General features: G+C 36.3%; 1 protein-coding gene across 1 annotated transcript; it reads left to right on the forward strand.

The window, feature by feature from the left end:
* The first annotated feature begins 8319 nt into the window (after positions 1–8319).
* LOC110093846 (tol-Pal system protein TolB-like) lies at positions 8320–10248 on the forward strand. The gene is given in 4 exon segments (XM_028700059.1): positions 8320–9490; positions 9532–9670; positions 9728–10007; positions 10009–10248. Coding segments are annotated over 4 exon segments (1122 nt in total). The 5' UTR covers positions 8320–9010; the 3' UTR covers positions 10232–10248.
* The last annotated feature ends 5509 nt before the right edge of the window (positions 10249–15757 follow it).

Genomic DNA, 15757 nt, shown 5'->3' on the forward strand with positions numbered 1-15757 from the left:
GTCAAACTGTCGGATTTTTAACCGTTTGAGTGCAATTTTCAGTGTTTTATTTTCACTTCGTCTGTGCGATCGTCACGATCGTCCGGGATGAAATATTTTTCAAACGAAGGGATGAATGAATAAAGCAGTTGAATGGATAAGGTAGTTTTTAATACGAACTTCGTACGTACGAACCTTTGGTTCGTCCAAATGAATACATGTCGGTTCGATATAGGGGATGGTTTTAAGTGCCATTAAAATGATCATAAGTTCTGATCGTCCCAGAACGAACACGTGTTTGTCTGTATAATCAGTCTGGTCAAAAGTCTGTACGAAAGGATGCTTCGTAAGTTGTGTTGATTACAAAAAGCCGTTTCATTTTGACGCATTGGTTTGTCCATACGAAATTTTTTCGTATGGGACGAATCGAAAAATTCGTACGGGATGAAATTTTTTTTCTGGTACGAACGTATCATTTTCAATAAATAGAATGGCTTTTGAACTTAACAGTCACACTCAAAACTTCACTTTCAATCTCTTTCGTACTATAAATCTTCTTCCAAATGGCAAATTCAAGTAAGAGATAAAAGATTATGGAAAATAAACCATATAGAAATCCTTCTGAAAACTTCCTTTCCAAAGCAAATGAGAAATCTTTTCCTAGGTTTGCCTCAACGAAGATCACACCCTCAAGAATCCTAATCCAATAAAAACTTACCTTTCAAGTGATGAACTTATTTGCTTCAACATGGTTTGGTTTTATCCTTACCCTCGTCTATCTTTACAATAAAGAAACCTTTCATTACTTCCTGGCCAACATGTCCTTTAATTCTGACCACTCTATAATCAGTTTCTTTGTCTTCAAACAAAAAGTTGAAATCACCAAGGCTGGCTTAGGAGCCTTTTTGAATTTAAGGACAGAGGGAGCTAGAGCCCATCACTTGATCAACACTCATGATTATGTATGGTATGAAATTAATAATATGACTAGAGGAAACAATGTGAACGAACATGTTTCTAATTTGATCACCTAGAGACTTATTTTGATCAACATTTTGATCAAATTGAGACTCATCTTCAGCAGCAGGCCGCTTAGTATCAGCATGACATGAATTTTATGAGGGATCAAATGAGTGATATCAGTACCAATGTACTTATAATGAGTACTTACTTTAACATCTTTGGTGCTGCACATCCTCCTCCTCCAGATCAGGGTCCTTCTCTGTGATTGTTTTACTTAATTTTATGTATTTTCTGTAGTTTGTGTGTTTGTTGTTATTTTTAATAAGTTTGTTATATTTTCTTTTCTTTAGATGTTTTGTTTTTGTATTTATATCCTGAGCTTAGATTGTAGTATCTTCATATTGATATCAATATATGTTCTCGTGTTTTGGCTTTAATGGTATTGAAATGTGTGTAAGCTCTATGACAATCATTAGATTTTTTATCTTAATAGTGCTTTACTTTGAAATGCAAGTCAAAATTAAATTCATTAGAAAATCTAATTTTTTTTAAATTTAAGTTATGCTTATAACTTGATATAATTAAAATTGTCAATTTCATGTCTCTTATTTAGACTACATTAATTCTAATATTATTATTGCAACTATGATGTTTTTTATTTTATATTTCACTTATTAATAAATATTTATGCACTTAGAAAATTTAAAATTTTTTATTATTGATGTTGGAAAGATTAAAATTACTCTTGAAAAAATGTATATATAAACAAAATCAAAAGAAATGTGCAATGATTCGCAAGTACAAAAAGAGGCACAAAATAAACCCATTAGTAAAAAGATGCACAAAAATATGCCAATAAATAGAAAAAGATGCGCAAAGCGCCACATGTGAGAATTATTTCTTTCCATTATCTTTTAATCTCTTAATTTAAATTGATCTACTGTACATTTATTTTCTGTATTGAAATTTGAAATATACAAATTTTCTATTCATCCTTTTTGCAATGATTTTCTCTATCTTAGAGTCTAAATTGACTCATGTTCTTGATATATTCTTTTTATTATCAATGTTATATCTCTTCTTAAATTTTATGAATTAATTTGATTTGCCTAATGTTTTAATTTTATTTGCATAACTTATTTCAATCACTATCAAGATTGAATTATCAAATAATTTTTATTTATCTGCTTACATTTCAAGTCTTTTTCTTATTTACTTTTTTCTATTGTCAAAAAGGGGGAGAAATTATTTGTATTGTGGTTTTGGTTTTGTTTGATTCATATTATATGTGTGTGTGTGTGTCTATTTTTGTTTTTATTTTGTATTTTGTGTATGATGTATTTTGTTTTATTTAGGGTTGTTATATATTTCTAAAAATGCCTCTTTATTTACACGTGTTCATCAATTCAGGGGGAGTTTAGGAGATTTTTTTTTTAATTTGAAAATTACACAAACAATAATTATTTTGCCATCATAAAAAAAGGGAGATTGTTAAGAGAGTTGCGATTTACATGTTTTACATTCTTGCAACTTGTATAATTTTGATTATTTTAAATATTATTGTTTTATGTGTAGTAATCTTCTGACACTTTTTGGAAGAGTTATTTTTGCTCTTGTGGGTACTAATATTTTAGGAAAATCAAACTCCATACTACAAAGACTTTAAATCAAATTCAGCATGAGATACTTTATGTATTTAAAACTTATATTTTTCTTTGAATTAAGTTTGAAAAGGAGTGATTGTAATTGAGTGAATACACACACACACTTTAGGAGATCTTGAGAAATTTATACTGATCGTACGGGATGAACATAGTTCGTACGGGATGATCAGGTCAGTTATCTCCTCGAAAGAGCAATGGAATGAACAGGAATTGAAGAAAATTTTTCTAAGTCCTGATCGTCCAGGACGAAGTGTATTCGTCCTAGGAAAAAATGTTCTCTGGAAAATTTTTGTTCAGATGATGTGTATTCGTTCTAGGATGAGTTACTCTTTAGAGTAATATCGTCCAGGACAAAGTGTATTCATCCCGGGACAATTTGCTCTCTATAAAAATTTCATTCGGACGAACCCATAATTCATCCCAGGATGAAGTGAACCAACTCTGAAAATTAAGTGACGTCTGCAGTTTTTGGGAACCGACCTATAGAATAACCGTTCGTACCTAACAAAACTAGTTCGTACGGAATGATGTGTGTGTATCATTTCGTACCCATATACATTAGGTTCGTTTCCAACACATTTAAGTAAAATCATCTAGGACGATCCACGATCGTACGGGACGATCTAATGCGTATTGACTTAAAGATTTGCAGTTTTTTGACGGTTTTTTATCTTTCCTATAAATAGTCCAAACTAAACTGCCAATTAATCTTTTTGGCTACTGATCTTCGTGCCTATTGAAAGAAGAGTCAAGGAGAGAGTGTAAGAGTGTTTGAAGGAAGATTCCTACTACTGGAGTGTGAAGCTTTACTTGGTATTCAAAGGTAAGAATCTCTACTTGTGATTTGGGATTACATCACTCTTTTCTTTCTTCCTTTTAGATTTCTTGTGAGAAGATCTATCAAGGAGATCCGATTCTCTGCCGACACTTGGAGAGTGTGAACAGCCCAAGGGTTCTCTGCCCACACTTGGAGAGTGTGAAGAGCCGAAGAGTTCTCTGCCCACACTTAGAGAGAGTGAACAGCTGAAGGGTTCTCTACCTACACCGAGAGAGTGTAAAAGGATGACGATTCTCTGCCAACACTGGGGATAGTGTAAAAGGATGACGTTTTTTCTACCAATGCTGGGGATAGTGTAAAAAGATGACGATTCTCTACCAACAATGGGGATAGTGTAAAAGGAAGATGGTTCTCTGCCAATACTGGGACTAGTGTAAAAGGACAACAGTTCTCTGTCGCACCGGGTAGTGATGGAAAGAGTTTTTGTAAAGGCTTCTTCGCCTTGCTGTGGGTGATAAAGGAGAGTCACTAGTGGTATTAGTGCAATACTCGGAGAGTGTCTCCGGGGAGTGGATGTAGGTCAAGTTTGACCGAACCACTATAAATCTTATGTCTTTTATTTTTTATTGCTTTTTTATTTTGTTGATTTGTGTTTCTAATTTGTGGTTGAAAAATCTATTTCTATAAAACTCATTAAAGTTTATTTTTTGATTTAAAAAATTAAAAAGTGGGATTAATTTTTAATTATCAATTCACCCCCCTCTTGGTTAGCCACTGGGACATAAGCTTAGGTTTAACAACCTAATTCATAGTGATCGAGTTTCAATAGGTTAAACACCTGGTGGAGATAAAGAGTGAAGGTAAAATGGTTGAAGGAAGGAGATATTAACTCCAACTATTTTTATGCCTTTCCTAATGGAAAAAGAAATGGAAATTTCATCAAACATGTGAATAATGTGGATGGAGACATGATGGATGATCAAGAAGGAATAGATGACACTTTGTTTGAGTTCTTTTGCAATAAATGGAGTAGAACTTGTGATCTTAAAAATTGGCCCAAACCATTATTCACTCTAAGTCAAGAAGATTGTAACATTTAAACTTTGATTTCACCTACGAAGAAGTGAAAAATGTGATTGAAGGCCTTGGGAGGAACATCTCCCCAGGTTTGGATGGTATTATTTATTCCTATCTTAAAGCTTATTGGAAAATAATCGGTAAGGACGTATGGATGGGTATATCTCAATTCTTTTCAACCGGATCTATGTGCTCTAAGTGCAAGGAGACTAGGGTAATTCTTATTCCCAAAATTCATAATCCGGTAGATCCTTCTAACTTCCATCCTATAAGTTTGTGCTTGTCCATTTATAAAGTTGTTCCAAAGGTGTTATTAAATAAGATGCTTAAAGTGTTTCAAAAACTTATTTCGAATAATCAAGTAGCTTTTATCAAAGTTAGAAGCTTATATGATCACATTCTTCTAGTGCAACAATTTTTTTTTATAAATTTAGATTTTCTAAATCTAAAAGATGATGGGTAGCAATCAAGTTTTACATGGAACAAGCATATGATAGTATGGCTTGACAAACTTTGAAACAAGTATTGGAATATTTTGGTTTCTCGGGTCATTTCTCTAATCTTCTGATGTAATGTGTTGTCAATCCAAAGTTCTATATTCTTATTAATGGAAAAAAATTCAAATTGGATTGAAGAAAAAAGTGGATTTAGGCAAGGTTGCCCGTTGTCCCAGTACTTGTTTTTCTTGTGTTATTAGCTCTTGGCCAATGGATTTAGTCAATGTGAGCATTTGGGTATCAAAATTGTTGCGGCATCTCCTAAAATCTCACATTTACTTTATGCTTTTGACATAAGTATTTTTTCTAAATCTAAGACCTAGTATTTGAAGAAGATTTGAAAGATTATTTCAAATTATTTCAAGTGGACTGGACAATGTGTAAATTTTCAAAAATCTTTTGTGATGTTCGGCAATTCTTTTTTCTCAGTCGAAGAAGAAGGATATTTCAAAATTATTGAAGTTCAGGGAAGTTAAGGAGCTAAAGTTCTTAGGTGTTAAAGTTGTTTTAAGAAGACTTGTTTCATCATATTTTTTATATATTTTGGAGAAAGCTGTTGTCAAACTAAATGGATGAGGCAACAAATTTTTTGCACTACCTGAAAAAATTGTTTTGATCAAATATGTATTTTTATCAATTCTGATTTTTTATGCTACACATTATTTGGTTCCAATAAGTATCTTGAAGGAAATTGATAGGATGTGCAGGGACTTATGGAAAAAACAGGGAGGAAACTATAGTATTCACTATATGGCGTGGAAGAATCTTTGCAAACCTTTGGAACAAGGAGGATGAGGTATCCATTCTGTTGTAACAGCTGTTGGTCCACTTAGAGATAAATTTTCATGGAAATTTATCAATAATCCCAACTCGATTCGCAACACATCGTTGAGGGCTAAGTATGGTGATAAAGTTTTTCATGATGACAATAGGAAAAATTGTTCATCTACTTGGAAAATTATCCTTCATGGATTTAAATCCCTTAAGCCATTGCTAAGGTGGAGATTGTCATCTGGTTCTCCTGTCAATATCCTTAAAGATGTATGGATATTGGATAGAAGTATTGAAAAATGGACAACATTTGTAGATGTTTTGGATGATGAGTTTCCATCTATGGAGAACTTCATCTATGACGATGTTTGGAATAAAAATGAATTGAATAAGTATTTTGGGAGTTGCTTAGTTGATAGCAATATGCAAATACATATAAACCATGAAGCAACTAGAAAATCCATCTCTCGGATGGCAACTAATGTGAATGTGGAGCTAAATGATCAAAATAATTATTGGAAATTGATGAAAAAAATAAATCTATCACCTCGAGTAGATTGTTTTTTATGGAGAGTTTTGAATAATGCATTGCCTTTGTTGGATTTTCTAAGACATAAAAAACCGTTGGAATGTAGCCTTTGTCAGAGAGGATGCTATGGGGCATAAAATCAAGAACATATCATGGTTAATTGTGAAAAATTGATTTCTATCGTTGAGTTGCTTAATAAGTGGGGATTTTTTGTGCCAACTTTTGTTTTTTATACGGATTGTATTTATAAATTGGAGCTACTTTCTTCTACTATTCCTTTTATTGCTAATCTATATTGCACAGTGGTGTTCTTCTCATGGAAAAGTAGAAATTCTATTCAGCATGGATCCACAGAATTTGGATTAAATTATATTGCATCGAATGCTCTCAGCATTTCATCAATTTCAGCTAGATTACATATCTATTTTGATTACTGGGGTGTTAATCAGCATTTGTTGTTTCAATCTTGGCACCCTCCTCCAACCGGATGTATCAAATTTAAGTTTGATGTGGGTTTGTTGAAGTCTAATGAAGCCGGTCTTACTGGCATTTTCAAGGATTCTAAGGGATGGTTTCTACTTGCATATGGAGTTAAAACCATTCATTGGAATAATTGTTTGTTAGAACTTCTGAATTTTAGATCATTGAAGAAGGTCCTTCAAGAATGGAAAATATAAGCTAATGGGATTATTATTGAAGGTGATAATTACAATGTCATCAAATATCTTCAAGGATCGATTTAAAAAGGAGTTTGTTTAAATGCCATTGACACGACAGAAGATTTCTCCTTTTTGAAAGATTTTGGGAATATTTCATTTTATTTCAAACATAAAAATTGAAATAAGTTAGTTGATTTTTGTGCTAACTTTGCTTTATTAGGTGATTTTTTGGGATGATCTAAGTTGTAATAAAGTTCATCCTTTCTTTGTTTCTTTGTTAAAGGAGGATTGTGATAGAATTTCTATCACATAGTAGTTTATAATAGTTTATATATTTTTAATGCAATTTGCATTTTCCTCAAAAAAAAAAGAAGAACATATAATAAAAAAAAACAAATGGAGAAAAATATTGAGGAGAAGGAATAGTTTTTTTATTATGATGAGACTTCTAATCCCTTTAAAGTTATATTAAAATGTGAATTCTGCTTAATAAAATAGAAATAATATACACAAGTTTATGATTGCAATTTTTTGTATCTACATCAATTGAGAAATTTTTGTGGGAAAACAAATTTACTGAGAAATAATACAAATATATGATTAAAATGACTACTTAAACTTTTTGTTGAAGTGATTTTTTCTTCATCTCACATTGATGTTTTCTCTTACTGAAGCATTTTAATATTAAACAAAAATATTAATTCTATTTCTTAGATTTTGTATTTTAAGCAGAATTATTTTTTACAATTTTCACGCAAAATGAAGTAAAATTTGTCATATCATATTTATTAATAAAAAAAACTCTTGCATTTCATAAAATTAAACCAATTAGTTTATATAAATTTACAAAGCACTATAACTTAATTACATGTGATCATATTAAAGTTTTACAACTTAATGTAACTTTTCTGCATGGTAATTGAAGTAAAATGTATGTGCATAAAACAAAGGAAAATTTTAATTAAAATATTTATTTTTTATGCAACTATGTAAACACAATTTTTTTTTCTCTCTAAAAATTTAAACACAAAAAATTGAAATATTTATTCAAATTTTTCTTTAAGGGTTACAAATTATAATATTTATGATTATAATAATTATTGGAATATTTATTGGATTATAGTTATACTTGCTTCTTTGTTTAAAAAGAAAAATAAAACTTATAAAATATTTTTTTTATATTTTAAAATTTAAATATAAATTGCTGAGATAAAAAATAAATAATTTCAAAACTTATCTCAAATAAATATAACAATGTATCATATTAATTACAATCATGTTAAAAAAATCACAAATGAATTTTCTCTTATCAAATACATTACGACCGCACGTAGTTGGACAAATGCTTCATGTTGTTGTTGTTGTTGTATAATATAATTAAAATATTTATAATATGAATTTTTATTTTTAAATTTTTAATAACATGCATTTAATGCACATTTTTACTAGTTCCAATAAATGTGCCATATATTTTGGTGATTTACTGTTTACTAAATTTAAATTATTATATGTACCTTTTGCTTTGTTTCAATTTCGCACCCTATCCTTAAAATTTAGCCCTTAAGTCTTAGGTAATATTCGAACTATACATAATGCATCGCACCGAATTGACCACGAGTTCTCATTTCTTAATGGAGGATAGACGTCAGAACTAGCCAGAAGAGATAGACTATTTGAGCAGCCGAGCGGCCATATTTAACGCCGTGGTTGTAAGCTGATTTCATATATTGAACAACCCTTCGTTATAATGGATGTCCAGGGAACTATCATCTTCTCAACCCTCGGATTGCTCACCTACGGCTTCGATGTCTTTTCCACTGTCCTCGCCGCCGACCATATCGCCAATGAAGACATAACAGAAAGCCGTCGTACCGAGGCGTCTCCGTCAATTTCAACGCTCAGTTCGCCGATAAGTCCAGCGAAACTGTTGCCTTCATCTCCGAGCGAACCGGCTCCGCTAGACTCTATCAGACATCCTCGGCTGGAGACGAAATCAAATTGCTCCCAACAAACCAAAATAGCCTTTTCCACGACCGGCCCACCATTAACAACGGCCGCGTGTTCTACGTCTCCGCCCATGGGCCGCAGTCTACATGACTCAGCTTGACACAGAGGAGGCTATTCGGTTAACCCCAATTGGATCTGTCGACTTCAGCCCAGCAGTTTCGGAGTTGGGCCAGCTCGTCGCCGTTACATCCTATGGGTCTCGGCCATGGAAAGGTGATTTCCACACTCTCAAAATCGAGATCACCATCTTTAGTGTCTCAAAACTGGAAAACTGGACCATCATTGCCGGCAGTGGCGGATGGCCGACTTTTTCTGGTGAATCAACAATATTTTTCCACCGTAAGGCCGACGATGGCAGGTGGAGCGTCTACCGCATCGATCTACATGAAATTCTCGAAGAAAACATAGCTCGTCGTATTACCCCGCCTGGGCTACACGCCTTCACGCCCGCTGCATCGAACGATGGGAAGTATATAGCGGTTGCACGCGCAGGAAAGGGATTAAATTTCGCCACATCGAGATTTTTGATCTCAAATCAGAATGATTCTATCCGATTACAAAGACATTAAACCCTAATAACCATCACTACAATCCATTTTTTTCACAGGACTCGAATCAGCTCAGATACCATCGATTCAGAGGAGAATCGAATGAAAAGGTACTAAATCTCCTTCTCGTGGCTTCTCCAATTCAAGTGCTCCAGCTTCTTCGGCTTCACGGCCCATTCCCATCTTTTTCCCCTGCCGGTGATCTACTCGCAATCAACGGTGACTTCTTTGAATCCCCTGGCCTGATGGTTCTCTGATCTGACGGTTTGAAATGGTGGACTCTGCTTAAATCTCCCACTGCGTTCTACACGACATGGAGTCCTGTTGAGAAGGGCATTATCCTCACCTCTATCGGCCCGATCTTTGATTCTAGCAAGGCCACAGTCCAGATTGCCCGGATCTCTTTTAATCCTGACGATCTTGATGAAAAAAAGGAGGAAATCTATGCCGATGTGAAGATCCTTACCCGTGGAGGTACCGCCAACAATGCATTCCCATCGTGCTCACCGGACGGGAAGCACATTGTTTTTCGATCTTGGGTGATCCAGCCACAAGAATCTCTACATCCTCGATGCCATCGACGGAGAAATTGTCGATAGTGGTGGGATTCAGCAACTAACGGAGGGCGAGTGGGTCAATACGATGCCAGTGTGGTCGCCGGATGGCGAGCTGATCGCATTTTCATCTAACCGGCACAATCCGTCTAATCCGAAGGCTTACAGCATATATTTGGTTCGACCTGATGGCTCAAACCTGTGACGGGTACACGTTGCCGGGCCACCGAGGTCAAATGAGGCCGATAGGGAGAGAATTAACCATGTCTGCTTCAGTCCGGACTCGAAGTGGCTCCTCTTCATGGCGAACCTTGGTAGCGTTTTGGCCGAGACAGTGTCGATGCCGAACCAATTCAAACCCTACGGTGACTTGCGGTTTTGTCGCTTGGATGGAACTGGCTTAACACACCTCACGTGTAATGCTTTTTAGAATGGTACGCCAGCTTGGCACGCTGTTGTTCTGCTCCAGGACATTGGTTTGCTTTCCATGGTCCCTGCCACTGGTGAGAACCTAAGAGGTCAATTTGAGGAGCCTCTATGGCTAACGTGTGATATATAGTATTTTTATTGCATCCTTATGCCTCAATGATTTTGTTGGTCGGCTAAAAATAAATTTAAGTGTAAAAGAATAATTTTAAGTTATTTGAATAAATGTAAAATAAATTCATATGTTATTTGAAGTAATGAATATAATATAAAGTCAAAAAATGGTGACCCCTAGTAGGGGAGGTATTGGTAGTGGTGTTGGGCTGCGATAGGTGACAACATTGGCTGGCATTGGTGATGGCTAGCAGAGCTGACGGACTGCGGTGGCTAATGTAGTGGTGGTGTGATTAGCGCTGATTGTGGTTAGCGTGTGCTGGCAGTGGTGGTGGTGACGATTGTCGATGGAGTGGCGGCAGTGTTAGCCAGCGACCGGAGGCGGCTGGCAGTTGTGTTCGATGGTGGTGGTGATGGTGATGATGGTGGTGAAGGCCAGCGGTGGCCACCAATTTTAGTAGCTGAGGCGGCGATTGATCGAGGTTGGAGGGGTTGACAATGATCATACACACTTACTAGTAGTGTAAACCCTTCTCACTCAAAATTGTACTAATTTTAATTACCTCAAAAATTGAATTAGAATATTTTACACTTGTTGAATCCTAGAATATTCGTGACGATAAAGAAATAGAAAGTTTAATGTCTTAGTTTTGTATGAAAATTCAACACACAATCAAATAAAAGGAATGGGCGTAATATTTATAACAAACACTAACATTCTTTATGGGGCTTGTCCCAGTTTGAATGAATCCACTACTTTTTGCAGTCAATTACAAATGAGGCCCTTCGTTGAAGGAAGACCTTAATTTGATGTAGCAATTATAAATCATATAGAGTGCATTACATGGTGGGAGTTAGAAAAATTAGTATTTACATGTTTGTTTAGTCAGAAGGACCACAGTTGGCGGGAGACACAAGTCAGAAAGACTGTAGTTAGGCGACGGTGGTCAAAAGGATCGTAGTCAACGGGCAACGATGGTTGGAAAGACCTTTTTCTAGCGATAGAGGTCAAAAGGACCGTAGTCTGATGACGGAGGTTAGAAAGATCATAGTCAATTAGTGACAGTGGTAAGAAAGATAGTAGTCTGGCGACGAAGGATGGAATGATCATAATCGGCAGACGACGAAACAAGAAAAGGCTGTTATATGGCAACGAAGGTCGAAAGGACGATAGTTGGTCGCTGATAGAGGTTGGAAAGATCGTAGTATGGCGACGAAGGTTAAAAGGATTGTAGTCTGTGGTCGGAGATCGGAAGGACCATAGTCAGTGAGCGATAGTGAATAGTGGGTAGAAAGATCGTTGTCAGGCGACAGATGAAGAAAGAATCGTAGTCTAGCAAAAGAGGATGGAAGGACCGTAGTTGGCAGACGACGGATGTCGAAAGGATGGTAGTTAGTAGGTGATAATGATAAAAAAGACCATTGTTTGAAGACAGAGGTCTGAATTACTGTAGTCTGACGATGAAGATAGTAAGGATCTAATTCAACTCGATGACAATTGTCAAAAAGAATATTGTCTGCTGACAGAAGTCATAAGAATCGTAGTCTGGAGACGAAGGTTGGAAGGAGTGTTGTCTGGTGATAGAGGTTGGAAAGACCATGATAGGCGGGTGACAATGGTCAGAAAGATCGTTATTTGGCGACAGAGGTCGGAAGGACCGTATGTGGTAGGCGATAGAGATCAGAAAGATCATTGTCCAGGATAGATTTCATAAGGACCATAATCGGCAAGTGATAGTGGTTAAAAAGACTATAGTCGGTGGGCGATAGTGGAAGTCTGATGTTACTCAGTGGTCGGGCAGAAATTTGGCCTTAGTTGGTGGCCGAGTGAAAGTCCAATAATAATTGGAAGCTTGGTGAAATTCTAATGTTATTTGGTGGCTGGACATTAGTCCGGAGTCAGTCGATGACATAGCCGAAGTCTGAAAAGAGTCTGGAGATGATAGGTGGTCCGACGGTGGTCGAGGAGGAGTCTGTTGGCAAGAGAACTTTAGTTTCTCTCACTTCATTTTCTTCTTTCTCTTCCTTGTTTTCACAAGATTTTTCTCCTTCAATGAAGAATGAGGGGACTATTTATAGTTTTCTGATATTGGCATGACTAGTAAATATGAAAGAGATAAATAATACTTTTGGAGTGGTTTTTATGGATGGCCGATATTGATTCCCTTTATCATACACATATTATTGAGCATTTGAGTGTCTTAATGATGATACAATTTGGAGATCTTGGGCTCATTGGATTCATATCATCGAGCCACTCGATTTGACTATAACATATAACGTTTGGAAACCGTTTGGTCATCCAATTTATGTTTTGAACCTTCCAAATGTGGTTCGGGTCTTCCATTTTCTCCCATTTGGGCTCGGATTGAGTCGAATTTGGTGTCATTGGGCTTGTCTTTTCAAGATGTTTAGGTCGGCTATAAGTTTGTTGAGATAGGAGTTCATTTGACTCTGAATTTTTCAGAAGCTTAACTTGATTTTGCCTCGAGATTCGAGTCTGATCATGATAAATTTTTGATGATATATCAACACTATTTTTACTTTACATTTAATTCATTATCTTCCAACTAAATATTAAATTGTTAGAAACTAATTTTAAGAAGAAACTGGATGAATAATTCTCTTTGCAATAGGGGCACGGTAGAAAAAAAATTTAAAACAGTGCAAAGAAAGGGAACAAAATGGCGCGTTCAATGTAACGTGCTAATCGAAATGGCGCATTTAGAATGCACTGAATCATTCAGCGCGGCGCATTCTTAATGCGCACAGGCCATATTCGTGTTTTGTGGGGGAGAAAGGAAAAAATGGGAGTTCTATCAAAATCAATGAGGGAATAAGGAATTGAGGGCTCGTTTTATAGCTACCTGTGCTTTATTCTTTCCTTTTGAGTTGGCTATGCAGATTACAACTGACAAGGCTTACACAATTCTATTCTTGCGGATTGAAACTTCTGAGGTAAGTGAGAAGATTTAATTTTGAGTTTTATTTGATGCTGTAATTAGTTACTTAGCCTGTGAGGCTTTCCCAATTTACGTAAGATTACTTTATATTGAGTTTAATTTGAAGATGTAACTGTAGAAATTACTGTTCCGGTGAAGGTCGCCGGACATTGGGACGAAGTCAGAGAATAAGACAAGAGAGAGAGTGAGAGAGATCTAAATGTATTTCATTGGATGATACAAACTAGGTACAGGTGCCTATTAATAGGCTGAGAGGAATACACTTTACACATGTAATAATCCTATTGGATGCTAGTAATAAGGTTTACATAGTATTAGAACTAAGTATGGTTAATTATGTGTTAACATCTCCCCGCAAAATGAAGATTCTTCCCTGATCGTCAGTTTGGAGCGCAGCTGTTTGAAGCGAAGAGTTGGTAATGACTTGGTGAAGATATCAGTGATTTGATCCACGATGATGATCGGTAACAAGCTGATTACTTGTGTTGAAGGTGATCTCGAATGAATCGCTGATTGATCTAAATGTGTTTCGTAAGCGCGTGAAACACTGGGTTGTTTGTTAGTGCAATCGTCGATGTGTTGTCGCAAAATACAGCGACTGGATTGTCATGCTGAATGTTGAAGTCGGTGAGTAGATGCTTCAACAATTTTGTATCCGTGGTAGCGGCAGCCAATGCCCCGTATTCCAACTCGGTGGACAACCATGATACCGTCGTTTGTTTTTTCACCATCCAGGATACAAGGTTGTCGCCGAGAAATGTATAGAACCCATATGTTGATTTGAAGGTGATGGGGTCACCTGCCAAGTCTGCGTCTGAGAAAGTTTGGAGTTAAAGAGAGGATGTGGTTATAGGTAAGCCGAAGTTAATTGACCCTTTGATATACCGAAGTAACCTCTTGATTAGATGAAGGTGAATAGGTTCTAGATCGTGCATATGTTGTGAAAGCGTGTTTAACGGAGTGAGCTATATCAGGGTGCGTGATGGTAAGGTACTGAAGAGCTCCTGTGATACGCCGATAGGTTGTAGCGTCAGTGATTGTGTTCTCCATGCTGAATTGGGTCGGCTGTTTCATAAATGAAGGATTAGAGAGGGAAATACATTTAGCTAGATTGGTTTGTTGAAGCTGAGATTGAGCATAAGATTGCTGAGAGAGAAAGTACTTATTTGTTGATGATTGGATATGTATACTGAGAAAACGGCTGGCAGTTCCTAAATGTTTCATTGTGAATTGAGAATGTAGTTTGTGAAGAAGATCAGAAATTGCCATATTGTCATTACCAGTGATGAGAATATCGTCTATGTACACCAGAAGAAATAGCTAGATGTTATTCCGACGATAGAGCAGAAGAGACGGATCTGCCTTACTGTGCTGAAACCCAATATTGATAAGGTGATTTATAAACGTAGTGTACCATTACTGCGGAGCCTGCTTGAGCCTCTAGATGGCTTTCTTTAAACAGAAAACGTGATCGGGATATACATTGTCTTAAAATCCTTTGGGTTGTCGCATGAAGACAGTTTTGTTCAAGCTACCATGTAGAAAAGCATTCGTGACATCTAATTGCTGCACAGGCCACCCATGGTGTAGAGTAACAGTAAAGAGTACTTGAATTGTGGGGAGCTTCATCACTGGACTGAAGGTTTCTTCATAGTCCAGACCATGCTCTTGTCGATTTCCCTGAGCCACAAGTCTACCCTTAAATCATTCCACCGTTCCATTAGAATTGAACTTCTTGCGGAATGTCCACTTGCAACCGAGTATGGAAGCATTCGACTGTGGTGGAACTAGGATCCATGTACCTTGCTGTTGAAGGGCAGCAAATTCGTCTGCCATGGCTTGATGCCATTCGAATTTCTTGATTTCTTCTGAGTAACTTGTGGGAACTGCTTGATGATCATCTTGAGTGATCTCATGAAGCAGATTCATACGACATATGGGTTTGAGAGAACCCGATTTGATCCGGGTCTTCATAGGGGATGTGTAGGTGGCGCAATTGGAGTAGTATTATGCTCTGCATTTGGCTGGTCCTGTATGTTAGAAATTGATATTTATGTAGGGCTTCCGGAAGTTACCTTGTTAGGTATTTTGGATTGGTGGTTATTCGATCTGGCAAGTGCACCATCGTTTGCTTTGGAGATAGGAAGGAGCAACGAAATGGGCACTTCTTGATTGGGATTTATTCTTGATCTATTTATTTGCATAAACGGAAACATATTTTCTATAAA

This window comes from Dendrobium catenatum, unplaced genomic scaffold (assembly GCF_001605985.2).
Source record: "Dendrobium catenatum unplaced genomic scaffold, ASM160598v2 fragScaff_scaffold_1446, whole genome shotgun sequence".
In the NCBI taxonomy this organism is placed as follows: domain Eukaryota; kingdom Viridiplantae; phylum Streptophyta; class Magnoliopsida; order Asparagales; family Orchidaceae; genus Dendrobium; species Dendrobium catenatum.